At 37.5% G+C, this 27917-nt stretch overlaps 1 protein-coding gene and 1 long non-coding RNA gene across 3 annotated transcripts; one reads left to right on the top strand and one right to left on the bottom strand.

The window, feature by feature from the left end:
• Window positions 1-22419, bottom strand: LOC140942391 (uncharacterized). Of its 2 annotated transcripts, none has more exons than XM_073391362.1 (2): window positions 22270-22419; window positions 1-734 (listed from the first exon to the last, which is right to left on the bottom strand). In XM_073391362.1, the coding sequence occupies exons 1-2, from the start codon at window positions 22417-22419 to the stop codon at window positions 117-119; spliced, it is 768 nt and encodes a 255-aa protein (XP_073247463.1). In that variant the 3' UTR covers window positions 1-116. The 2 variants fall into 2 exon arrangements, with proteins under 2 accessions (XP_073247463.1, XP_073247464.1); XM_073391363.1 differs by lacking the exon at window positions 1-734 and adding an exon at window positions 20026-21587.
• LOC140942392 (uncharacterized) lies at window positions 21459-23954 on the top strand. The gene is made up of 2 exons (XR_012166539.1): window positions 21459-21598; window positions 22296-23954. It is a non-coding gene; the product is annotated as an uncharacterized lncRNA (long non-coding RNA).
• The last annotated feature ends 3963 nt before the right edge of the window (window positions 23955-27917 follow it).

The following is a 27917-nucleotide window of genomic DNA, read 5'->3' as shown; positions in this document are numbered from 1 at the left end:
TTTGAGTCTGGAGACACTTGATTGAGATCAACATATTGGTAGGTTAACATTTTAACTTGGGTGTTGCTCTCTATTCTTTGTAGGGATTTCGAAACTCCCAAGTATTGTACAGTTCCTTACATGAGTGAATGTATTTTCTTTATATGAGACGATCGATGGTCGGAGCGGCTAAAAGATCTTCCACAAAGCGGACATACGTAGGGCTTTTCTCCAGTATGTCTTCGATAGTGTCGCTTGAGTTCGTCGGAACGTCGGAAACACCACCCACAGTCTTCCCACGGACACAGGAAGGGTTTTTCACCTGTATGAAGCCGTTTGTGAGTACTAAGGAGCGAACGTTTCGCGTAGCGCTTTTCACAGCCTGGAAAATCGCAAAGGAACCCGTCATCGTGATTTAGTTCCAGTTCCTCGTAGGTCGAGGAAGATGTTGAGAAGGTTTGCCCTCTGGTCGCAAAACCCAAGTCTATGGCTCCATTTGTCGATGTACTGTCTGCAGTTATTTGGGCTGGGGTTGCCACTCGTGGCCATCTGTGTGTTAGACTGAAGGAAGGCGCACACTGGGACTGTACAACTGTGTACATGTTTGGCGCTGGATCTGGAAATCGGCAGTCTCTCTTCTCTGACATTTGTTCGAACTCTGGCAGTGGAGTGCTTGCGTAATTTGCTGGTGTTTCCGTAGGAGTTGATACGGGAGAAGATGACCACAAGTAGCTATAATCCATTTCGTGGAGAGTCTATCAAAAAGGTGAAGAATACGAATTAGGTATGACTATCTATGATCGATCATCACACCATAGCATGAATAAAATGATAAGAAACGGCGTTCATTGCATTGTTAGTTAACGAGGAAGGGACTTTCGACTTTGGTAGGATTTGCAAGCAGTAAACACTTCTCTCAGTTTAAGAATTTGAAAGGACCCCGACCTCGACGTTGCAATTGTGTCGCCTTTACGGCCCATAATTTTAGTTAAACTAGAGCAATTTAACTTGGTCGTGATAAAAGAAAAGAACATAGCCTTTTTTGCGTGATGTTACCAAAAATAACCAGTCGTTGTTTTATAACTTTTTTGAAGATTGAGGACTAAGGGACCATCAATTATTGCAATGCTCTGAGGCATTAAGAAAATCATTCATGGGTGCAGTTTCTGACTCGAAATCTCAAGGATCCGTGTTTCAGAAATCACGATAGTCGAAGTAGCTTTACCAGTTTTAGATATCTACTTCCAAATATATTCTAAAATCTATTTTCAGAATGACTGATTTGACTCACGCTATCAATATATAGTTACTCTTTGGTATAACGTCTTGCATTTTATCTTGTTCCTTCTCAAAGCCAGTGTCTTGTGACTCGAGAGGGAATTGTCAAGAACGTTTGGGAAAATTGAAAATAACTCACCTGTTTTACTTCTTCCTCTGTGCTAAAGTTCACAGGGGCCCACCATGCAGACGCAGCCTCGTTCCCAGGGTTCTCTCTCGAAGCAAGAGAGAGAACCCTGGGAACGAGGTAAAGGCCATACTCATTGGAAAAAGTCTCCTAACTGGGTATTTAGGCGTGGCTCAGGCATTATTTTATCCAACAATAACAACAACAATTTTATTAGCATCCGGGCTTATACAGAAACGGTATTGTAATTAAAATATAATTACAATTTAACTGAAAAAAAATGACAATAAAAATTCTCAGTAATCTCTATTTCACATGCTTTTATTTCAGTTTTGACAACTTTTTCTAGGTGAAATAATTCGTAAACAAAATAACTAAGATTTTTCAGTAAAAACAAACGGATCAACACTGTTATAAAGAAAAAGAAGTTTTTCCAAATTATTCAAGTCTGTGAAGCTGGAGTACTACATAGTATGACGACATTTACTAATTCTATTTAGGAATTTCCCTAGTACGTACAAGCCAAATTGGTACCTTTATGGGTAAAAAAATATTGGTTCTCCGTCCTGAACTCTCTAATTGAGACTAACAGTAGCCTGTTCAAAGCTTTCTAATGGTGGGGACGGCGCGAAAAAAAAAAGTGGGCAGGGAAAGAACAGCGAGGAAGGGGGAGGGAGGGGGAGAGAGGATGAGATAAAGACTAGAACAAAAACAAAACATCATGGCATGGCGTTCAAACGGCACGAAAATAACAAAAATAGGTCTTTATGAGGTAGGTACACTTATTAATACCTTATTATCTGTATTTTTGATGTATTGTCGAACGAACTATTAATATTCTCCGAAAAATCTTTATATTTTGGTCTCGAAGAGTTTGTTTTGTGCCTGGGCTCCCTGCAATGAGATATTCTAAGTTTTCACTAAAGCAATTTAAAACATGCAAATTACTGCATTGACTGGTAACAGCCGGGCGCGATTTGTTCTCGAAAATTAAAGCCTGCCGGGCATGAATCGATTCATGAAGAGTAAATCGACCACTTACACTGACTATTACTATAGAGCAGAGAAGTGTGACGTCACGTTACCATGGTAGCAAAATTTCAGGATCACAACTATAGGGAGTTTCTGCAACGGCGACGGGCAAACAGCAAAAACGCAATAGGTTTAGATTGGCAATAGAACAACTTTCCATGTGTATCACGCTTTTTTGTACATTCCTTAGCCGTTGTTGCAATTTCACGCGCCCGCTTTATGGAGTAGGTGAACACAACACAAAATTTCGCCAACATTTGACAAATTAAATGAAATTAAATAAGATCAATGAAGTTTGAAACAGTGCAAATCCACTTTTTAAGTGACGTTTTGGCTTGTTGTCATCCAGAAATTTTGCTACCATGGCAACGTGACTTAGCGACTCTCTCTATTAATGACAAGTTCGTTGGTTTGGCCAGTTTCATACATGCAAAAACTGGTCCTACTCTGTATACAGTAGGTACTTCTTAACCGACAGTTGCCACTAGATCTATTTGTATAAAGATGTTTCCGCTTGACAGCGGAAAGGGAACTTGGGGGCTCTGTTTGGGTTTGGACGTTATCATACAAGCAATATCGTAAACACTACCCCACCCCTACCCACCATAGTTATTGGCTCATCTACCTGTAAACAAATTAAAAACATAATTCATCCAATTATACGACCACACGGATGTAAGACCCTCTCTAGCTCCAGTTATAAGGCTCCCTCTGAATTCTTTTTATTTTATTATGACGTTTTGAAGCTTAATTAAGAACCAGTTAATGTAAGACGCATTTTGAGCAGCAGTGCTATAGCTTGATTCGAAGCGCTTTTTCTAAGCCGGTTATAGGCCCCCTAGGATATAGGCCCCTCCGTTTATAAGTCCTTCTGAGAGCCCTTGCGAAGATGTATTGGCCCAGGGCTTACACGCCTGCACAGCAGGCTTTAAAATCTAACCAAAGAAACTAACCGGCGCCTGCTGCGCAGGCTAAGGGCTGAGGCAGTTTACAGTATTGGAATAGGAAGATACGGAGGGGGAGTGGGGAAGCGATTTCACTGTTTTCACCACATGATCATTCACGTGATTTAGCCACGCAAAAAAGTAGTTACCAGTTCTCGGCAGAGAAAAATTAAAGCCCCTGAAAAGTCAATGAGTGGGGACAACTACAGTGCAGTGGAGTCGAAAACAAAGAAAAGGTCGATGAGATACCCCATTTGCACTGAGCCCTTCGGACGCAATTATGGATTATTACCAGTTATTGTAATTGTTGTAATATTAGGTATTATAATCTAACTTTAAAGAAAAACGTGATCAAAAAAATTAAAATTTAATGACTGTTTTAAAATCTGCCAAACCCTAGCTGAGTTAGTTTTTCAGATCCAATTTTCAAAACCCAAACAAATCTTGCAAAGATAAACAGATCTAGAGGAAAGACTACTCAGTCGTTCAGTTCAACTAGTCTTATCCAGTTTTCAACACTCATAATCGATAACAATAAATGGCCTATTAGCTGAGCCCCCCCCCCCCCGCCCCCGTATAAGATGGGGAAAATTAGTCACGTGCATGCATCTTTATACCCGGTTAAGACTAAGGGTCTTTCTGAAAAAAAAAGCATTTAAGGTTTTGATTGCCATTCTCGAGGCAAATTGGGGTTCAATAAAGAAACAACTGAAAGAGAACGAAATTATCGATAAAAATATTTAGACAGTCCTTTACAGAAAGCACGGTTGTGTATGTAAAATTAGCTTCAATATTACCCTGTAAAAATATCAGTCAGGCAAATACGAATGATTTTTATTGATTTATATAAAAAGTGGACCAAAATCTCCGTTTGTAAACATAAGCAGTGTTTACAAAATCAGTAGTTCATTGAGTGAAAACAAAAATGAGAATGCATTAGCTATACGCTGAAGCTATAATTAAAATACTTTGTTTAACACTGCAATGGCGTCACTTCTATTGCCCTCTTTCAAATGGTGCTGCAATCCACAGCAGATTCCACCGGCTGTACAAACTTCTTGAAGTATCAGAACACTCTCCATCGTCTTTAAACACTTCCTGGACGAACTTTGTGCGCCAAAGCTCAAAGGTTCTGTGCTTGTATTTACAATAGCCGTTTCAAAACTAATGACTCAGATTTTACGCGTCCATTTCGATTCCAAAACATGCTTCTTTTATCTCAATCGACAAACTTCAACAAAATGTCGAGAAAAAATAACAAGCACGTTTTCAAACTGAACATATTATAATTTCTGATACTTTAATTTGTTTCTATTATACCCTAAGGCACGAGTTTAATTTTGACTGTTAAACACTTGGCATGTTTTAAAGTTTTTTTTTTGTAATTTAATCACTGTTTATTTCAATTTCTTGCCTTACAATCCCTTGTAGAACCAGACATATGCAAAACCTATGCTCATGCTATTTGTTTACTATGTTGGACTATGTTTCAGCTATGTTATGTTCACTACTGCCTATGTATCAACTATGTAGCATACCACACTACATAGTCCAAAGTATGCAAAATCTATGTTGAAACTATGTTTAGGCTATTTGAAAAGTACATAGCTTTTTAATACCTATGCAAATACTATTCAAAATCTTTTCATAGTCTTTACATAGCTATGTATTTACTATGCAATAGAAAGTTCTGCTTTTCCTTCTGATTTGCATCCTATGTATTTACTATGCAACAAAGCAAAATAGCTTTTACATAGCATCTCGATCTTCAATTTTTCTTTCCAACAAGTTTCCTAGCTTTTACATAGTGCTATGTATATTCTATGCTAAGTGATGAAACATATTTGCAGCCTATGTTTTCACTATGTGACATTTTAATTTAGCTTTATCATGAGATAAAGGTTACATAGCTTTTACATAAACGTAATTTTTCTTATATTTTCACTCATGACAAATATGTAGTCTTACTATGCGTTTCCTATGTGATATTTCAACATACCTTTTAAAATACTAGGCATGTTGATTGTACAGGTTAAATAGCGCTTACAAAAAGCATACTTCCAACGTAAAAAGCAGTGATTAAAACTAAAAAACTTAAAAATCATTTACTACAATTTTTTTTGTGCTTGCAGATAGTTTCTTAGTGAGAAGATTTTTGTAAAGCATTGAATCGCTACATCCATCATTCCTGACTTAACTTTCCTTTCTAGCTTTTATTTCCCTAGAGTTTCTTCGCTTCAAATGATACCTCCATGCATCATTTTCTCCTTTTATATTAGCTTCGATCCTTCGTCTTGATTATGGACGACTCCTGAATAGAAATTCATGGTCAAAACTGCGAAACGCTTGTTGCAGTCCTCGGTGTTTGTCAGCCATTTTGTTTCCACTAGTTCCCAGGGAAGCCCGTGAGTTCAACACATGCGTATTTAGCGTTTTATCGTCACATGGGCCTTTTCAACCAATGAAAAGGTGTGAAAATTGGCTGATTCCACGCGGGCACTTTCAAGTCAAAGAAGACGAACTGTAAAGCGTGCGTTTTTACAAGAAGACGCTTCTTTTTACTTCAATTTAAAGTCGTTTTCCTGCCAGGTTCAACAAAAAGTATTCCTAACGTTGGTAAGTGATGTTTTTCTCAATTTGAGTTTCGATTTACCCGTGTTGTCTCCCCTTTTCGCGTACCTGAACAAGTTGGATCGGTCACCTTCGATCACGCTTCGATACTCGTTCTTTTCAATTCTAAAACGTCAGGTTGTTTTTGTGTTCATTTGCCTTAAAATCTCAACTTTTCTGTTTGCAGATACTTATTCGTTGCAGTCAAAAGAAAAGTGTATGGCACTGAAGAGCACGACATCAGCCAAAAGTCTACACGATAAGCAAATTAAGCAAACTTTAACTTGGGGTTTCGATTCTGAAACTGCTCCATGAAAATACTGCATTTGTGTTGCGTGTTCGTGGTATTATATTGCTATAGTTTTCAATTTTTCGTGTCAAAACCCATTTCTTACCAATGTAAAAGATATTCTAATTCATATGTGTATACTATTTTTACTATTCTGGTGATTTTTACGAGGGTATTTTAAACACTACATTTGTTTAGCAGATCAAAACCTACCTACATAAAAGACTATGTCAATTCTATGTAATTTCTGTTTGAACTCTAATTAAAGGCTATGTATGTGATATGTTTTACCTACTCAAATACTATTAAAATCCTATTTCAAACCTATGCAAAGACTATTTGTTCTGTGTTTTCCCTATTTTAATGCTATGCAAAGTATATGTCATCTTTAAAAAAGGCTATGTTTTCACTATTCCTAGGCTATCTGAATTCTAAGCAAACCCTATTCAAAAGCTATTTAATCAACTGGCCCCTGTTCCATTTTACTATGTAAACTCTATTTCAGTCCTATGTGAAGGCTATTTATTTCCTATGATTTTTCTATGAGGTTGACTATGAAGTCTAAAATCTCTTTCTGAAAGCTAAGTAAATTGTATGTATAGGCTATGTGGAAACTATGTCATTTCTGCCTTTATTCCTTCCTTTAAAAACTGCATAGCTTTTAAGTAGGTTCCGTTTGACTAGCGAAAACATAGCATTTTCGATACAAAAAACATAGTCCTGGCATAGAAACAACATAGGATCTGGTTAAAGCAATGTATGACTCATTAACATAGGTTTTACATAGCTTTGTGACATAGCATTTGCATAGATTCTACATAGTGTCTGATTCTACAAGGGATAGTAACATTAATTTTTACATACATTACCGACATTACAATTTTTAAAAAAATAATACACAAATAACTCACACACGCACGCACAGCACACACGACACACAACGACACTATCAATACTAGTAAACCTTAACAAGTATTTGTCGCAATTGTGTACCACCTGTCAAGAGTGCTTGCCATTTCGATTAATGAAAAGACATTTTATTCTTCGATTTGGCAATGATAGTTTCTAATTGATAAACGTTATTGAGTCTTGCCAAGAAAATCCTTAAACAAGGGTTTGTTTTCGTGCATCTGCAATTATATATATACTGCTTACCAACTAGCAAAATATGATTAATGAATAAATTGTCTTTATGTACCTTTATCCGAAATAATATATCTATCTTTAGCAGAGAGATGGTTAATATAAACCAGCCCCCAATTGCTACACCATTTAATAACTTCTGCCCAAAAACTCTGAGTAATCAGGCAAGAGACAAAAGACTTGATAAAAGACTTCTATTTGTGTTTTAAACATAATGTAAAAGATGGTTTCAACACCGGCCTTTTATGATTTGTACAAGTTGCTTCCAAAACATGGCCTGCATGTTTTGCAGATGAACAATATCGGTGAAATTACCTAAAACTAAACATTTACACTGATATCCTGATGACCTTGCATGGTGTATTCAAGTACATTTTAATCAAATTATACTATAAGACCTAAAACTTCTATCCAAAAGTATGAAATACACAATTCCTTCCTCACTGAATCACCTGCACAACCTACATAACTTCTGCTCAGCAATTCAAATTACAGTGGGATTCGCAACTATACTTTCAACCATATCTCTGGAATCAGGACTGAAGCACTTCTTTGTAGTGCAAACAATGTGATTAATGATTCTAGAGTTAAACTCCACTCCACTGTATAAACGAAAAGTCTGCATAATTTGAAATGTGGCTGAAACAGTGACTTGCTTACTAGACACCAGCTCTGAATTAAGGCAGCAAGATATGAGTGTTAAACAATGCTTTGTCGAGCAGTTTTTATTTAACTTTTTGACCAACAAAATGGCGTTAGCTAGTCCCTGTATTATGTGAAACTTTTTATCAGAAAAAAAAGATGTGCATTTTACTTTTGATTATGGATGATAGACGAGATTAGGTGTGACCATTGTTGTACTTTTTTGAGTATTAAGTGAGTGTAATAATTGAAATACCAAACTACAGCAAGCACTATCAAGGACAATTTAAGACTAATAACATAAGAACGTTGGCTATTCTGCTGTACAAAATTATAGTTTTACCTTCAGATGTAACTCATGGATATAAATTTGAGGTATAAAGGGTTATCTATCTTGTGAGTTTATTTGTCAAATTCATGATCACGAAACGCCAATACGGCCAGAGGAATTTTGATGCCATATATGAAGAAATATTCTTCTGTAGCACTGCTTTTGTGTAAGATGGTTCTGACGACTTGAAGAGGGTAGCAATTGCAGCAAAGTGATGAATCATTTGCAACAGGTACAAGATGAAAAAAGAAACACATTTCGCAGGTAATAAGCTTTCAAGAATTTCCATTGCTCCACCGACATTATTCTTGTTACAGAGAAAGCAAAAAATGTGAGTCTAATGCTGACAAACAGTTGACGTACATAAAAACAGTTTTTATCATGAAATTCGTCAATCCTGGCAAATACATTGCAATCTTGATCGCGTATCAATAACAGTTGAAATTGTGACCATAGGATAATTAAACGTCAGGGTTGTTTTATATCATTGCAAGGTTATTATTAGTACTTATAACCGCCCAACCAACAACCTTTTAATTTCCATGCCAGCTTTACATATTGACCTTAAACCTCAACAACAAATATGAGTTCATTGTTCAAATACATTCTATACCGGCAATATAATAAGTGAAAGTCATTGATTTTTAGTGGGCTTTGCGAATTTAATTAGCTGCAAGTCAATTACGTATGTACCTCTACCTTCTCACGTATTTTTTATTGAGGTCTTTGGCAGCATGGTACTTTTTGCTAAGTTTGTTCACTACTCAAAGTTAAGGGATTGCATAAGGGAAAAACGGCTACTGAGTAGGCTACTTTCCAGTGGGATACTATTTATTATGCTGCACAAGGTGGTCCTAACTTTTGAATCTATAGTTGAAATCCTAAAGTGTGCAGTCCCATATAAATTCCAATTAAATCTACTGAGCAGTACAGTTTCCTCGTCTTACAGGCGGTACATTTATGCATAATAAGAGCGGTTTTAACTTTTGCCTGAACCTGCAATAAAAAAAAAAAGAATAGAACCCAAAGCTTGAGTGGTAGTTTACTGTTTTACTGTATAATCGGAGTTAAATTAAAAAAACTTTTCAAGTTTGTTCTAACCGTTTTGTCTGAATTAGAAGATAGAATTGGTAGTTGCTACCTTTACTACTGCAGAATTAAACGCTCTGAAAGCTACTGAGTGTTGAAGGAACTTCTTGAGGACGAACTTAAACGCAGGTACGAAATGATGAGGATCGTTCGGCTTATTTGACCAGCTTTATCGGTTAAAAAGTTCACTACTTGCAATTGATGGCTTACAATTCTCTCTGATGAATGCTGTAACACTTGCTTCTATTGACCAGAAAATCCACTTCCTACCACTAAGGAGTATCTACTGCCAAAATGCGATTAAATCCCCGAGGAAATAACCCAAAAATGGTATAAAATAAAGATTGCTTTCATTTCTAGGAAACCACTGTTAGAAGGTTGTGCTGAGTACTAAAAACATGAAACTATGTAATATTCCGGCTTAATGTAAACATGAAGGGCTATGTAAAGAGAACAACTGTTTTACACTAAATTCACGACAAGAGAACGGAGCGTTCATATTGGTCACTATTTTAAACTTCAAGGTTGCATACTGGCGTTTTGCAAATTAACAAGTTATGCTCATATATAGTACCCCATCAATTTTAAACAGAAACAAGGACTGATTAAAACCAAAGATCTGTTAGCTGAACTTTGCATGGCTTGAATTACTTTACGGTGGTTTTTGTTTAGTACGCTTTGCAGGGTGATGTAATTTTGTAAATGAAATACCTGTATTGCTACAACTCAAATGAAACCTGAGTATGATGTAAACTCCTGGTAAGTTCTAACCTACGTTAACTTAAGTTTGTGGAATTTTGTGGAAGGTAGTTATTTGACTATAGGCTTTTTATTCCTAAGAAAAGGTTGTCAAGCCATTTTAATAGTGCCTCCCCTCGCCCTGCCTTGTGACTGACGAAATGTATAAAGGGCAATGCCTGGATTCTGCCATTTGCTACACAGAACGAATTGAGAGACGATAGCTACGACTTCAAGAATCAACGTGACGTCTTAAGAAGGACTTAGATGTAGACGGCAATTTTTTTTCCTTGTCCCCCGCCCACTTTTTTTACCATTAGCATGTGTTCTCGACCCATTCATCCTCAGTAAAATTGGCCTAAACTTTTCTTGGTGAGTTGGTATATTCGCAATGACCCGTGAAGGCACGCGAATTTTCCTTAATTAACGATTTTTCTCTGCCCCTTCGTCGTTCTCCTTCAGTTTCAGCACGCTTTAATAAGATTCAAGATGGCGGAGATAGACGCCATCTTGTATGACGTCATAAATAAGTCTCAAGCAGCGTCACGAAAAATCAACCTTGCCTTGGATATCAACCCTGACTGTCCCAGTGTCAGTGAAAAATGTGTTCAAATACAACTCAGCAGATACCCAAAGCAGGTTGTCACTTTAACCCATTCTTCTGGCGAATTTGAGTATTGTCGTTAGTGAGTCAGACTGTAAAAGTAGTCACAAAGTGTGTTAAACCTATAAAAAATTAAATCTGGGGGTACATCCTATCAACAGTCTACTGGACGTGTACCAGGTGCTAGATGGGAGAACATTTTGACAGCTGGATTAAATGTGAAGAGACTGCATAGATGCGTTCAATACAAACACGATTGCTTTCGTTCATTAGAATTAAGGAGAAAGACAAACACAAAGTGGCTTCGGTATTTTGTAGGGATTGACTTTTTCACAAAATGTACTCCCATTTACAATGACCCTTTTGCATGTTTATCTGATCAGACGAGCAAATTTCACCACCAAGCTTCGTTTTGAAGTTGAAAAGTTGCCAAGTTGTGCATAAATGAATTCCCAAATCAGAACAGTTGAAAAGAATATTCACACCCAAAGAGGGAAAATGCAAAGAGTTTTGCTTACAAACGAGGCTTGGTGGTATGGTATTTTTCACAACACTTGGTAGAGTTTGGAAAGGAGGTCAGACACCTCCCTGCAGGGTTCTATCTAGGGTATTTGAGGGGTAGAAGCTTCCCCCCCCAAAAAATACCCAACTTCCCCCTCCCCACCCAAAAAAGTATTGTTATCATTACGGTACTGACATAAGTAACTATATCGGAAAAATCATCTAGACGCGACGAAGTCAGTGCACACATTGTAACATTTCTCGAAATTGTGTTTCAAAATGTACCTGATTGCGTCTCAGCGTATATTCATTTCAAAACATTTCCGGGGGAGCATGTCCCCGGACCCGCCGAGGAAGCTCGTCGCCTTCGGCCACTCGGGACTTCTCCCCCAAACGAAAAATCGTAAATAGAACCCTGATTAGGGTTAGACAGTGTAGTAATGGTCACCTGAAGAAGAAACTTTTAGTAGGTAGGAAATTAAGAATAATGGAAGCCAATTAAGCAGGAAAACAAGTAAGGAAATAGAGCTGCGATTGTACTTTGCACTGATGTATCGTGATTAGCGAGTATATTTTTTTATTACTACTTTTATATGCTTTTTTGGAGAATCAGAAATACAATAGGATATAGACTCCTCCGTTATGTATACAGTTGCTCAACTTGAGAATAGTTCGGAGTCAGGCAGCCGCGGGGCACCTTGTTCACGACAGTTTTAAGTTTAAGAAAGTACCCTCTCTCTCTCTCTCCCTCTGGGTATGAAAGCTAGTTACTGGTCACTTTTCTGACGTATGATGCTGTTTTTATCATGTTGTGTGTTTAGAAAAGTAAAATTGAAGCTCTGGGATCGGGTACAGGTACGCAAATCAGAGCAGATGCATCGTACATTTCTGTTTTTTTTTTTAGTCACATGATTGTCATTAAGTTGTCCACTTACATTGTTGACTCAAGCAGGATAGTGGCTGCGGATCACAAACCCCATTCAGTTTTGGCAGTTCGGAAACTTCACTCGTTTTGTGTCCAGTGCAAATTCTTAATCCCAACCAATTTTGAGAGGATTTTAAAATGCGCCATTTCCACCTTCCCTCATCTTTTATTCCAGTTTTTTTTATTTATGTTAACCTTGACCGGTAAGCAACCACGTAGTACTGGAGGCTTTTGACAATATGCCAAAGGGTAGCCAAACAAGACTGCTACAAAGGGGTGACTTATTTTCTTGGTTAAGACGATTTCAGGCTAAATTTAACGTTCAATTTCCTGTTTTACAACCTTGAGGGAGGTCCAAGGCCCACCGCCAATCAAATGACTGACGGGTTGGAAACAAGCAAAAACCACTCTCATATTCATAGTCTCAAAGGGCGTTATATTTCTTGATACCAAAACCACTATCATCATGCAAGCTAAATATAAGTTATCGACAGTGTAAAACAGTATAGTTGATTAACATTATATCCTGTCTGTTTCTCTGAAAGCGCCCACCTTTTGTAATAATCCTTTAAAATTAAAGGCTATTGGCATTTCACTTGCATGATGTATGTGCTGCTGTTTTTCTTCCCTCCGTTCAAGCTAGTCCTAACATTATGTGAATGGACCCTAAAATGTGACCATTAACTGATGAAACAGACTTGTGCTACTGTTTATTATAACTCCAGGTGGTTCTTACTTTTGAGTCTGTGGATGGTATCATAAAGTATGATTTTGAGCTATTGAGCAGTTAGTACTTTCCCGTGGCACGTTTATTATAAAAGGAAAAGTTTGGGTTCTAACGTTTTAGTCTGTAAAGGACATCCTTTAGTGTAACCATTGAAATGAAAGTTACTGATCAGTACTTAATTTCCTTTGGAGCTGTTAATTATCCTGTGCAAGGTGGTCCTAACTTTTGAGTCCTGTAGAGGAGATCCTGAATTGTGACCATTGAAATGAAAGCTACAGAGCATTCATTACTTAACTGAGATGCTATTTACTGCATGTATGCGTTAGATTTTAATTTGTGGTTCTTTTGCCTTATTGGATGAAATACCATAATTTAACTGCATGTTATGGTTTAAATTTATCCTTGGTTTAATCGAGTTTGAGTTCCTTTGCTTTTATGCATGGTAATGTATGATGATGAACGAAACAAAAGGAGCCGGTTATTAACCAGGAGAAAACCAACCACAACAAAGACGCCAAAATTCGCAACATTAACGATACAACTCTTTAACCAAAGCTGGTCGTCGAGATTAATGTCTTTTTATGTCTATTCCCTTGCAAATTCACATTAAATCTAGCTCTGAGTCTTCGGTCTTCACAAATGTATAACTTGTACATTCATGGAAATGAAAGTTACACTTTCTTCTATTGCTGTTTTAGTAGAATACCGCCATTATAATCAGGAATGCAATTAGTTGGTCGCCGAGATATCGCCGAGATTGCAAATTCACATTAAATCTAGCTCTGAGTCCTCGGTCTTCACAACGAAATGTATAAGTTGTACTTTCATGAAAATGAAAGTTACTTAGTAACATATTGTTCTATTGCTATTGCCACCATTATAATCAGTGTATAAATTCGATGGTTCGTAATGTTGAGTTTTATGCAAATATGTAAAACACGCTCTGACTACTGAGATGGAGTGGGACCATTTCAAATAGCTATTGCAAAGTACCCTCTTAGGCACTACTACCGATTATTTTTTTTAATTACAATATAAGGTCCCGCAGTAAGATTTGTAGTGAATAGTGAGTTAATTCTTCTGCGTAAATGCCTCAGTTGTTTTAACTTCAACTAGTGGATGTACTGATTTTAATATCTCCTCGATACACTGGTATAAGATGGTTCCCACCACGTCCAACCCATCAATGGCAATCTTGTATTTTTATCTTTTGAAGAGTGTAATCTAACTGATTATTAATTTATTTTGTTGTTCAATTTCATCGGGGAAATTTTGTGCCATTGTGGCAATTCTCTTTCTAGCTGCTACTGCATGTTATATATCATTTCCTGAAAGGCGTGGGGCTCGGACTTTGTTAGGTAGTTTCTTAGCTGTTAATCTTCGCACATACAACTGAATACAACAGGCTTGAGACCAGGTGAATGGTGCCGATAAATCTACTGGGTCCGTGGATGAAATACTCAATTATTTGGCAATTTGAAGGCTTTTATTTCTTTCTCTACTTTGTCCACAAGTCCTATTCAGTTGTCTCGTTATTCAAAAATGTAAACTGATCATGTACCTGCTGCTAATTTTCTGTCGAGGTGTACGACTTTATCTTGATAGACTTTTTCTTTAAAGGTCTTTAAACTGGGAACTTCTAAGCGAATAAATCACTCAAACTTGCTGCTTTTGTTCAAGAGTCCAACAATGCAAAATTCGTTTAAAAAAATACCTAATACCGCTTTGCAATATATTTCAAACAAAATAGTGCCATCCAAAGTACTGACAGAAAGGTTTTAAATTGTCACATCATAGGGTTTTCATTTAAAGTTCAAGTCTCCATAATTGACCAAGAGGTGTACTTCTAAATGGTGGTCTCCAGTCACCCTCTGCAGGCATCAGTTAACTCAAGAGTTGGAAGTGTGCCATTGGAATATGGTTGGCTTTCCCATAGGATCAAATAGGCGCAATTGCTTTTTGGCTGGAAAACGTGATTTGAACTTCGTAGAATAATCTTTTGGGTCGTCGCTGAGATCCAAACCGTGCAACTCCGGTAAAACAACGGTAAGGCAGCACGAACCAACGTCCAGATATTTCTTTTCAGAAACTTGGCCTTACAAAGACGCAAAGCCTTGGAATTACAAACCACTAAGCTTATCTGTCCCACTGACGTTTTAAAAGTAGCTATTCATCATGGACGGAATTATAAGCTACTTAGGTCTACTTTGGCTTTTTGTCTTGGCCACACTTGCGAACTGATTGCCGGAAAGCGTGGAAAGTCTGTCTCAATACCACATTCCTGGTGACGTTCGAGACCTGCCTAGGAGAAAACAACACTTTATTTGTACGAAAAAGGAGAGATATTCATTCACATCATGTTTGCAGTGAGAATTTTGCATCACGCAGGGTGTCAGTCGATGTTCTGTGTAATTTGATGTACAAGTTCTTTCTTTCTTTTTAAACTTTATTGTTAGTTTGTTTAAAAATGTTTGAACAATTTGTCTTAAACTGAAAAATTTATGGCAAGTTTTGCGTAGCCTTGAACTTTAACTGCATTACCTAAAGTTTAGAAATAAAAAATGCCAGCATGCAATTCAATTGCATTGCCTTTCTAACTGCTTGTATCAGCCTTTTTCCGGAGTAGAACGCAAGCAGGTATAAACGGCATGAACATGGGGGGTAGCAAAAATATCTGACATTATTTTTGAGAGCAAAATGGCAGCTTAATTGACGGATTAGTCTAGTGAATGGAGCGCGACACTAAGCTGCTTTACTTTGTACCACAAAGCAACCTTTGATTGCTTTGCACAGGATGTTTTGTTTTAAGAAACAGCCATAATGTTTACTGTCTTACAAATGTCCGGTTTCCAAAAATACATAGTTAATCGCGAGGGACTTGAGTTCTTAAGGTATATATCCTATTTCAAGAACAGATTAGTAGGCAATTTATAAGTAGTGATTTTCTAAGTGAAGAATTGTCATGGTTAAAAAGGGTCTAAACAATTTACTAGTGGAATGCCCAGTATACTGCAATTCTTCAAATCCTTAACAGGTTTACTGCTTCAAGAGTAGGATAATTAGATGTAAATACTGTATCGTCACACTTAAGGATTTCACTGTTCATTAGGGTCCTAATCTAACATGTTCATCCACAGAAATAAAGTTCGAAACGCATTGAAGCCCCCCCCCCCCCCCCCCCCCCCCCCCCACCCCAACGCAAAGTCTAGACAGTAGTGTGCATGACGATCACCTGTTTTTGGGGCTTTCAGGATAGGATTTAGATCGTCAGCAGCTTATCAACTTAAGAAAGCTACGTGACTGTTGTCTTTCCAGACAGAGTTAAATATATTATACACCATTTACATGAGTGCTAATATTGAAGTACCGTATTTCCGAGTACATCCTTTTTACAGTCGGTCGCCGGAAGTAGATTATTGGCAACACCGTAGAATACGTTGGCGGAGCAGCGTGTCAGGAGCGTATCAGGCTCTAGGGATCGAACGCACCACGTCTATTTCCTCAGTTTCATCACATACGAGGCAAGATTACCCGAACCAGTTAGCATAAAGCCGATGCTAGGCTTTGACTGTTAAATTGTCAAAATCCCCATTTTATTTATTTTTGAGGTACCAAGTATGAGCCAAATGATGGGGGCGTTTGGCAAAAGGCGTAATAGTGTAAATATTTATTGAACAGTTCAATTTACGGACGGGAAATCCGTTATCTTACGCCGGGTGTAAAAATTGCTTTTTACTGCGTGGGCTTCAAACACACAGGCTTACGAACCATAGAATAACTTTGACTTATATAACGAATGCAACATAAATACCCCACAATTCAATTTTTTGTCACCATTATCTGGTTTCTATTTGACATAATCATCAAGTGGAATTTCTTAGAAAAAAAAAAAAAAAAAAAAAAAAAAAAAGAAGCATTATACTTATACCTATTCTTACAATACCAAAAAAAATAGTATTCTTACAGAGATTAAAACTGTATTACGTGTCTCCACCTCCATGCTTGGTCACGGTACTGGGAAAGTCGACCCACGCACTATGTACAGCATAGCAATCACGTACACTTAAGCAACTAGTAAACGTTCTTAAGTTACCGTCTTCAGTGATACCTAAACAGGAATCAATGCAAAGAAGACAGCACCAAGAAACGAAAAATTTGCTTTAAAAGATCCTTTGTTTATATTTGGTTACATCACTTGCGGGTTATTGTTTCAAAATGGTGGATTTAACATGCAAGTGGCTTTGTACGTAATACAAGTCAAGAGGACCCTCGCACTTGGCACGGAAAGTAGATTTTTATGGTAGTGGCTAAAAACTGGGGAGTAGTAAGTAAAATTAAGAGCTCATGTAAAGTGCTTAAACAAGAGTTCTAAACGGCTAAATAATTGACTTATGTATACTATCTAACAATTTTTCGTTATTTATCTATTGACATCATTGTGACATATTCAGCGATATGTTATAATGATTTAGTAGGAGGAATTCTGTAATTTTTTGTCCAAGAATTTATTATCATTGATCGATGTAAAGGTAACATACCATGTTGAAATCATAGTCTTTAATGTAGAGAAATTTTAACGGTATTTCTCCAAGGTATTAAACTTTCTATGCTCGCGATCTTTTCATGAGCTATAGATTGCAAATTTGACGGATAAAATTCTGCTGTCTTTTGATAAGTCCAATTCTTGTTATATGATGCAAAAATTCCAAAAGTTTCTAAAGATTGTTTGACAACTAAGTAGTGTATTCCTTCTGGCAAGTTCTAGAACTCGAGTTTAAGGTACGCTTTCAAGATTTTTTTATAGTGGACATACAAGTCCATCCCTCGCTTGTAATTTAACTTGTAGAGAACACTTAAAACCCAAATTTCAAAAAGGGTAGATTGCCCTTAGCTATTGACATCCCCCGCTCATAGTCAGCCAATGGAAGAAGCGTGTACTCTAGGAAGAAGTTCTAAATATGCGGAATGTATTTATCAGCATTTGTTATATTCATGTCAATCGAGTGTGGTAATGCAGCCCTGTTTAGAGACGTTCAGATTGGTAGAGAGTGGGTGGAGGGAAACAAGTTTAACACCTTATGTATCAGAACAGACCTCACGTATATAATAAAACACAATAAGCCAAGCTTTTGTGAACCTCGAAAAGAGCCACCATTTTATTATCGGAGGGGCTGGGCTCTAGTTAACAATGTAAACAAAGAAAACCGCTGGAAAGTCATACAAAGGCAACGTAAAACTCGTGAAAATTGCTTTCAAAACAAAAGAAGCTATAGCAAAAAATATTACATACTTAAAGAAAACTTGTATGTCAGCAATCTAAAATAAGAAAAAAGTTATCTTTGTTTTCAGATAACTTGCTGTAAACGGTGAAATAGTCAGTGAGTGATGAAACACTGATTTTTACACAAAATGATGAAAGCCACTTAAATTGTACGATTTGACGACCGATTTCATAAACAGCTCCTATATATTTCTCCTCCTTGGTTTACATTCAAGGAAAATCGAGACAATTCTCTTGCTGGCACTGGGAAGTTTATTATTTTGATTTTAACACTGAATTTTTCGTTATTTGATTGCAAAAAGATGAAATGAGTCGCCGTATAATTGATGATTTCTAAACCGGTTGGAGTGCCTTTTAATACTCTCTTGTAAGAAGTCAATGCCTCGTTGTGACCTTTCTTAACGTTTACTTTAATAACCGTAATTAGAATAGTCTGTTTGTTTGTTTTATTACTATCTTGACTTTAACAAAATGCATGTTTTTATAGTGTTTATAGTGTTCCAAACTTTGCAAACAAAGTTGACTAATGCCACACAGAATTATTGATTCAATTCTTAACATGCTTGTGGAACTCAGACATTTTCATTTCTGGCAATATTGTTGGCTAGTACATTTCATTTTTTGCATATAAGTGCCGTTTGCATGTTGAGAGTTGTTATAACTTTATTCAAGATGCCAATATTGTATATGTCTTTATTTTGTTTAAATAGAACTCTTTCGATCGATAGATACTGCCTTTGAGATTATAACCCGTCAACAATTTCTCGGAAAAAATTGTTCAGAAGTGTTATTGCTTTCGATTAAAGTTGCTATTCAGGACATCATAACTCCGGATTGCTTTGTTTGGTTTCGTTTTATATTCACAGACTCTTAACAAAATTAGCACTAAATATGATTATATAACTTGTTAGAGTTATTAATAAACCACCTGCATTCCTTCCACTATCAGGTGTGTACCCTATGTCTTGTTCGCGAACCAACTAAGGCCCGAACTTACGTACAGTAAAAACCCGCGATAAAGAACCAACATTTTCGCAACTCAGCCTTAACAGGTCCTTACATAAATGGTAATCAGCACAAATTTAGGCTATTTAGGTTCTTAAAGAGGTTCATATTTTCTGAAGAAAAAAAAAAGGTAGCTATGAGTCATTAAGTGGTACTCAGCTTATTCCTCATATAAAATCTGCAAACCAAATTAGTATTTGGGAAAATGACTATGCGAAAAAGGACTGAAGCACTGACCGCATGGCTTTGAAGCTCTTTAGGCAAAGTGTAACGAATGTTTTTTTGCATATTTTAGAATATAAGAACCTGTTTCAAATTTTAGGCTGAACAGTTCCTTGTTTAGATGTATAGAGGGGGCCTAACTGGCAAATTTTAGCCTAACAGGTTCTTAGTGAGGTCAGCAGTCAGCGAGAAAGATGTGCTTCAGCTTTCTTGCTGACCTGTAATTAATTTTATTAATGATTTCAACTGGCTACCTGGCTCCGCTAGCCCCCATGGTTATTCCAGGCAGCCAGTACTCTAATTTTTACTTTTAACATTTTCATTGTCGTAATGTATTTTTGAGCAAGAGTGAGTACAAAATAAAGATTGTTGTTGTTGTAGAAACCACGTTTTTATTCGCAGGCTTTTACTGCTCTAGTTGTGACATCATCTTCTTCTCCTATGCACCCCATAAATACGTTTACCTAAGTTACAGAAAAATGATTAGCTCCGGGTATACAAAGTTATCTATTTCAAGGGTTGTTTAACACTGGAATTTTGAATTGAAGAGCAATAAACTTTGTTTCCATTCTTTAATGTATAACAATTTAAATAAATGGCCACTAATTCGTGGACCACAACATATATAGACTTATTGAGCATTTTACTTACAGAGACTGTAAGTTACCCTCACAGGAAAAATATAATTATAACTATATTACAACATAGTCTGTTATTCCAATCGTGAAGTTATTTTCCTGACTTACACACAGCACTGAAAAAGCCACATTTTGGGCCAGGTAGCTCATAAAAAATCTGACACATTGAGGAGTTTTATACAACAAATAGAAAAAAAATAGTTGCACTTAGTTCTCTGATAAAACTGGAGCTTACTTTTATCATTTTTACAAAAACGGTTGATTTTGCGTGTCCGTCACGAAAATAACATTATCTGTAAGAAATAATCGACAGCATCGACCACCTGCGTCTCTAAGTTAATGCTTGACTGTAAGCTGTGGCAGGATATTTCAGAACCTGTCTCCCAGTTTGCTGTTTTCATTGGCACTGAATCTCAGTGTTATTAAATAAATTACGTCCACAGTGTAAGCAGCCAACTTTTTATCACTGAATCGAAAGTCGAACCACGGAATAAAAAGTTGTTCTTGCTACAAACAAGTTGTGACAAAAGTATGTACCTTATCAATCGGCTACACTAAACGTCATTGAGTTTCTGAGTTTTTGAGTCTGGAGACACTCGACTGAGATCAACTCAAAGAGTTTAGTGTATTGCTTTCCTCTCGTAATTAATTGGTTGTTTTAATTTGTACATAATTTAGTAGTTAAAAAGAAGACCTATTTTACATCGTGTAATACTTTTGTGCGAACTTTCGCATCAATCAACTAAACATGCATTATATCGAAATAAAACTTAAAACTTACTTATTTAATACTGGTAGGTTAACATTTTAAATTGGGTGTTGCTCTCTTTGTAGGGATTTTTAAACTCCCAACTATTGTACAGTTCCTTACATGAGTGGATGTATTTTCTTTATATGAGACGATCGATGGTCGGAGCGGCTAAAAGATCTCCCACAAAGCGGACATACGTAGGGCTTTTCTCCAGTATGTCTTCGATAGTGTCGCTTGAGTTCGTCGGAACGTCGGAAACACCACCCACAGTCTTCCCACGGACACAGGAAGGGCTTTTCACCTGTATGAAGCCGTTTGTGAGTACCAAGGTGCGAACTTTTCGCGTAACGCTTTTCACAGCCGGGGAAATCGCAAAGGAACCCGTCATCGTGATTTAGTTCAAGTTCCTTGTGGGTCGAGGAGGATGCTGAAAAGGTTTGCCCTCTGGTCGCGAAACCCAAGTCTACAGCTCCATTTGTCGATGTACTGACTGCAGTTGTTTGGGCTGGGGTTGTCACTTGTGGCCATCTGTGTGTTAGACTGAAGGAAGGCGCACACTGGGACTGTACAACTGTGTACATGTTTGGCGCTGGATCTGGAAATCGGCAGTCTCTCTTCCCTGACATTTGTTCGAACTTTGGTAGTGGAGTGCTTGCGTAATTTGCTGGTGTTTCCGTAGGAGTTGATACGGGAGAAGATGAGCACAAGTAGCTATCCATTTCGTGGAGTGTCTGTCAAAAAGGTGAAGAATACGAATTGGGTATGACTATCTATAATCGATTATCACACCATAGCATGAATGAAATGATAAGAAACGGCGTTCATTGCACTGTTAGTTAACGAGGAAGGGACTTTCGACTTTGTTAGGATTTGCAAGCAGTAAACACTTCTCGCAGTTTAAGAATTTGAACGGACCCCCGACCTTGACGTTGCAATTGTCTCGCCTTTACGGCCCATAATTTTAGTAAACTAGGGCACTTTAGCTTCGTCGTTATATAAAAAAAAAGAACATAGCCTTTTTTTGCGTGATGTTACCATAATAACCAGTCGTGGTTATATAACACATGAGAACTAAAGGGCCACCAATTATTGCAATGCTCTGAGGCATTAAGAAAATCATTCATGGGTGCAGTTTCTGTCTCGAAATCTCAAGGATCCGTGTTTCAGAAATCACGATAGTCGAAGTAGTTTTACCAGTTTTAGATATCTACTTCCAAATACATTCTAAAATCTATTTGCAGAGTGACTGAAAGGTGTGAATTTGATTCACGCTATCAATATATAGTTACTCTTTGGTATAACGTCTTGCATTTTAACTTGTTCCTTTTCAAAGCCAGTGTCTTGTGACTCGACTGCATGACTTTTGCAAGAGAGAATTGTCAAGAACGTTTGGAATAATTAAAAATACCTCACCTGTTGTATTTCTTCCTCGCTGTTAGGTATGAGAAGCGAGTAGATGCCGGCCGTTAGCGGGTTCCCTTCCCCTTGGTAAGTATTGTTCTGGTACATTACACTTTCTTGCGTCCTGAGCAAGTCGTCGTATCTCTTACAAGCCATAAGCATTTGGATAAATTCCTTGAGAGGCGGCCCAACCTGACTAAATGTTTTGGACTAAGCCTTTACAATCAGGAAGCGTTTCGTAGTAACAATAAAGAAGATAATTCTTCCTGATGGAGCCGCAGAGTTTTGCGTGGTTTTGCGTGGATCCTTGTAAACTGAAGACTCAGGCACCGTTTCTGTAATCCGCATGCAATTTTTACGACAGGTTTCTTATGCTAAGTTCGTTATGCATCGATTATTCATCCCCAGGCTAAACGAGCAAGTCACGCTTAGTAGAGATGGTAACGAAGTGTCAGTGCTTAGTTATCGGCCGTGCGTATCTTACCGAACTGAGCTGTTGCAAATGCGACTTTACCTTTTAGTTTCTTTTTGTTGACGACAACTATCAATCCTATGTCAATAATACAATGCTGTTAAATCTGAGTAGGACGATAATCCATAGATAGAAAAGAAGAGCCTCGAATTATTAACTGTCGCACTCCAACGACGGTTTTGTCACGCCGACGATTCTGGAAGGCCGAGAAAGTTCGGGTCATTATCGCTGCTTGCGATTGGTTCCCGAAATAGGTACTCGTTCTATCTTCGGCCTTCGACCTCAATATCGAATGTTCGCGAGTCTCACGTTCACATCTCGGAAGTAGGTACGTTGCGCAACATTGTCACGAAGGACGGGTCAATCTGCTTGAAACATTAAAAGAGAATCAGTAAATATACGCAGAAAATAATACACAAAATGAAACTGTTCTTTATCTGCTTGAAGAAAAAAAGGTAAAATCAATTCGTTCCCAAAATACTGCCAACAGTTTTAAATCACGTCGGTGGAGGGAGATATGCGTTACACTAGACAGGGTGAGCTTTCCAAAGTTTGCTTCTGTAAAAAAAATTTTTTTGTGAAAACAGCTCGCTATAAATCAACAAGTTGAAAGAAAGAATGGAACAATAACTATATTTTACATATTCGATATCTTAAGCTACATAAAGTAACACCATTAGACAAAACGACTATTAATTTTCAAAAGTTCAAGTACTGTACCTGAATTCTTACGAGCAGGTTTCTTAGTCGAAAAAATTTATTTGCAATAGTTTGCCGAGATTACTTAGGTTATAAATAAAAAAGTATAAAGTGTTGTGAATTAACCATCCAAATTTTTATAAACTCGATCACATGAAAGGTTTGCTGTCGATATTGCGTGAACACGGTAAACGGATGCAATTAAAGAGAAAGCAATCAAAGCCGCCAAATCTCATTGCATAGAACGTGAAGACACACAATTTTGAGCCCACGCTTTGGAGTTTAATGCTACTTTTTTAGGCCAAGCCCCTTTTGTTGAATATGAGATCGCGTGCTTTGGCGAGGCGCTATAATTAAAAAGCGACAACTGTGTTTTCCATTTTTTTTTTTTTGTATAAGGCCTTATAATTATTCTTAGCCTTTTAGACGCTGAAATATTAATGACTCCTTAGCTTCCGTTTGCATAACACACGAACAGTATTTATAAGGAAATTACAATAAACTCTTCTTTGAATCTTTTCTGGGATGTTGCGAGGCTTTCATTCCTTGAGGCAGTATTATATCGTGACTAAATAAAAATGGGTTATTAGAAAAATTATCGACGCATACAAATGCGCCCCGCTAGCTTTCTACGGAACATTAACCATGAGTTATTTTTACCATAAGAGAAACATACTCCATTTTTATTAATAAACTATTCGATTTTTGTCGTTTGTTTGTTCCTTTGACTTCTTCTACAGTGCTTTGACTACTTTCATCTTCGAAAACAGACTTCAAGTGTTTTTTTTGTGTGTAAACTGACTTATGCCTTGTCAGTGGTGGATGCAACCAAGTTAACGATCCGCTACGTCACGCGTGCAAAATGCGACTCAAGACCATAACAATTATATATCGTGTTTATCGTGAAAAACGAAACTCGTTGACTGAACCAGCTCTATTGAAGATCATTAAAATTGTCATTGCAAGAAGCTCGCGACAAACATCGGCGAAATTTTAATTTATCCTGAATGATTTACGTTCATTGCTCTAAACATATCGATCGCTTCGGTCAGCTTCGATGAGTTCTCATATCAAAAAAGAACAAAGAGTCACTTGAATACTCAGGTCGATTATTCTGACTAATCTGGCGCGGCGAACAAAATTCAACCTCTTTCGTGGTTTTTTATCAAATAATCTCAATAGAGATCTCCTGCATCACGAGAAGCGAATCGTAAAATCATTTCATCATCTCAGGTCGCCGAATCGTTTGTGGAGTTCAACTTGTGCGTGCCTTCGGAAAGGCGCTTTTTAAGCTGTCCCGCTTCGCTACAAGTTCTTTTAATATTGTACCTGTTTACAACCTTAAGTTAATGTTTTAATATGATGCTTATTTTGATCAATCTTGCAAAAACAATTTCATTTCCTGCTGAGAAAAAGGGTAAAATCGATGTCCCTTTGTTGGTGGCACTAAGATTAACTGTCGACTTGACAGGCTTCACGAGACTAATCTTGTATGCTTTGAATATCCTTTATTTCCCCACCACAGATCTCAACCGATCTAGCGAAGAGTAAACTTCAAGAACTAACGCAACACCTTTATATCACTTAATATTATGAGCGTAAAGGTAGCAGCTTTATTTCATGGATGAAAAACCTGCTTCGGGGTAATCGGCTCCTGCCTGCTCATGAGAGCTCTTGGGGGCCTCCAACGTGTATTTTTCCCTTTTCCCGTTACTATTGTACTTGATATTATAATCCTGTCTGTGCCCATCTTGATTGATAAGCTTTTCCATTGTTTTCATTTCGATTATAATAGTTAAGACTTGAGCGAGTGGCTACAGCTGCTTCAAATCCGAAATGCTCTTTTGGAAAAATGTTAATAGTTCTAAACCATAGAGTGTGTAGTTGAAATTCCATGGTCTTTCCACGAGTTCTTCTTTTTCACAAAAACTGTTTGCACTGCATGTCTTATACCTCATCCACACCAATTAAACATGTTTAATTAAACCAGGTTTTTAAAAAATCAAAAACAGACACGCAAAACTGGAAGATAGAGTTTCACACAAGATTTAAATGAAATTCAACATGTTTTGTAATTTGCTCTAAATTTCCAATCAATTCTGTTAGTTAGCAGCTTTTATAAAGGAAAGAAAATTCACACCGTGTTCAACTAAACAGCTTTTAAACATGTTTAAGCTTCGGTGTGAATGGGGCTTTCGTTTTCCAGTAAAAACTAAAACTGTTGTCTTAAATTGTCACCATTGGAACCTGGGAGAGCGGAGAAGCTAAAAAAAAGCTAATTAGATTAACTAAGCTTTAAGTCTTAATTTCTTAGAGAAACTAGAGTGCATTAGTTGCCTCAAACTTACATACTATCGCCTTTGTTTTCGGAGGTTAATTTCGAAGAGGTCACGTGTCGATGTATTCGTTTGGCCAATGGCCGTCTAAACCGCCACTTTTCTTGGCGATTCCCTGGATTAAGGATTCAGTGAACAGCCAATTTTAGTGGCAAATAGTTAGCCAAAATATGAGGACCGAAATGCACAGTTTAGTCGAGAAGATCGTAATTTAGTGTCACACAATTCTGTTCTTTAATGTAGGAAAAATGTTATTCTCAACCTGTGAGGGTAAAGAAATTTGTGGCTTAACACTTGAAACAACTGACAAAAGTCGAGGGGCCAGTGACTTAGAAACTCCCATACACTGTCAGTTAAATGCAGGCACACAGCATCATCTGTTTAAATCATACAAGAGAGGATTATTGATTGGTCAGATTTAAGTAATCGATATCAAGTCTTGCATCTACGAAATTTGTGTTACAATTCAATACACTATGTGTGTTGCCTCGTACTACTGAAATTCTTCAACTTCCTTAACACAAAATACCAGAAAAGCCTAAACCGGCCTGTTTTGTTATTTCCATTGTCTAAGAAGGTATGGATTTCACGACAAAAATGTTAACCACAGAACTGAACCTTAGGGGCCGGCCTTTTTCAACCACTATCCAGAAGATCTGTTCTCTATGTTTCCGGGCGCTGCTTTTGTTCCGCCTTATGGTCACCCACGCTTTCCTTTCAAATGGCTCAATTCACGACGAGGCAGAGCTATGATAAACATTATTATGTATTTCTTAAAAGGCCCGGCCTAGGCATATATGGCTGACTAATGAACTTCGAACTTGTAGTAAGTCTGTAACGTTCTATGTGCTAAAACTAAAGCGTTTGGTGGTGGATCACCGAAGTCAGGTTTCATTATTTGAACGACACTCGTGTAAATCCATTTTCATATTTGTCAACGAAGTTGCGATAAAGGAATAATAATTGATCTTGCTTGATAAGATGTAAAAAATGATATTGTTGCTACAGTTATCACCGGTAATTATTAAAGCAGCGAGTTTTAACTGAGTAAAGTTCTAATCAGAATTTACTTATCATTGTCACCCGTTATTCCGCGCAATCAGTCATCTTACCTGCCAGCCGGCCAGTAACACTGTAATAACCAAGTCAATTTATGAATAGACACAAATGAGTAGAGGGATTTAAGTTAACAAATGATACAATAAAGTTAGTCAGATAAGATGCGATATCAATCGTCTTAGATAGCTCTGAGCTAAAAATGATATCGGTTGCTTGACATTGAACCAAGGGGGACCCCAGGACTCGTCCATGAACCATATAGAAGCAACCAAGAGAGTGTATCCTCTCTTAATATCTCTTGGGCCAATAATCAAACCAATAAACCCGTGAAAGAGCAAGTCAGCCGACATTCAATCGCTCAAACAATCAGTTCCTTACTCACTCACGCTTATTCAGCAAACAAAAAAGGACAATCAGTGAGTAAGTCAGGCACTCAGCCAGTCAGTTAGTGACGTTAGTGAGGTTCGTCAGGACGGTCAGCCAGCCCATACCGACGGGGTAGTTACTGAATCATACCACCTAGTCAGTCGCCGGTCATGGATAGTTGGGGTAGTTACCTCGTATTCAGTCAGTCACCAGTAAAGTAAATTTAGATCAGTAAGCCAGTCAGTCAGTCATTCAGCCAGTCATTCAGTCGGTCAGTATGTGTTTACTAGCGCTCGGTCCAGACGTGTGATAAAAAAAAAATATCGAAAAACACGTGTACGTGAGCGAAAAGCAGTGATGAAACAGAGGGAAAAGAATCACGTTTTCACATTTAACCCACTTAAGAACTTACTATTTCATCACTGCTCTATTTTATCCCAAATTTTATTTATCATTTTCTGTTGACACAAACCACTTGAAAATCTCTTACTAGGTTTTACGGCGGGCACGGGCTCAGGGAAAGCCTTTTGTTGTTTTGCGCCCACGTCGAGATGGCAGCGTTGCGAAATTGCTTTTCCAAGAAAGGGGTGTGGAACAAAGTACAGACGGTGTCGAAGTCACTCTATAACCTCAGAACTGGGTGATGGCTTAGTGCTCCAACTCCAAAGAAGATGATATACAATCACTCCCCTGACTAAAACCAATAGATTTTCATGTGGATATAAAAT

The sequence above is a fragment of the Porites lutea genome, chromosome 6 (assembly GCF_958299795.1).
Source record: "Porites lutea chromosome 6, jaPorLute2.1, whole genome shotgun sequence".
NCBI classification, from domain to species: Eukaryota; Metazoa; Cnidaria; class Anthozoa; order Scleractinia; family Poritidae; genus Porites; species Porites lutea.
Note: the sequence above shows the minus strand (reverse complement) of the source record. Positions and strands in the feature narration are given on the sequence as shown.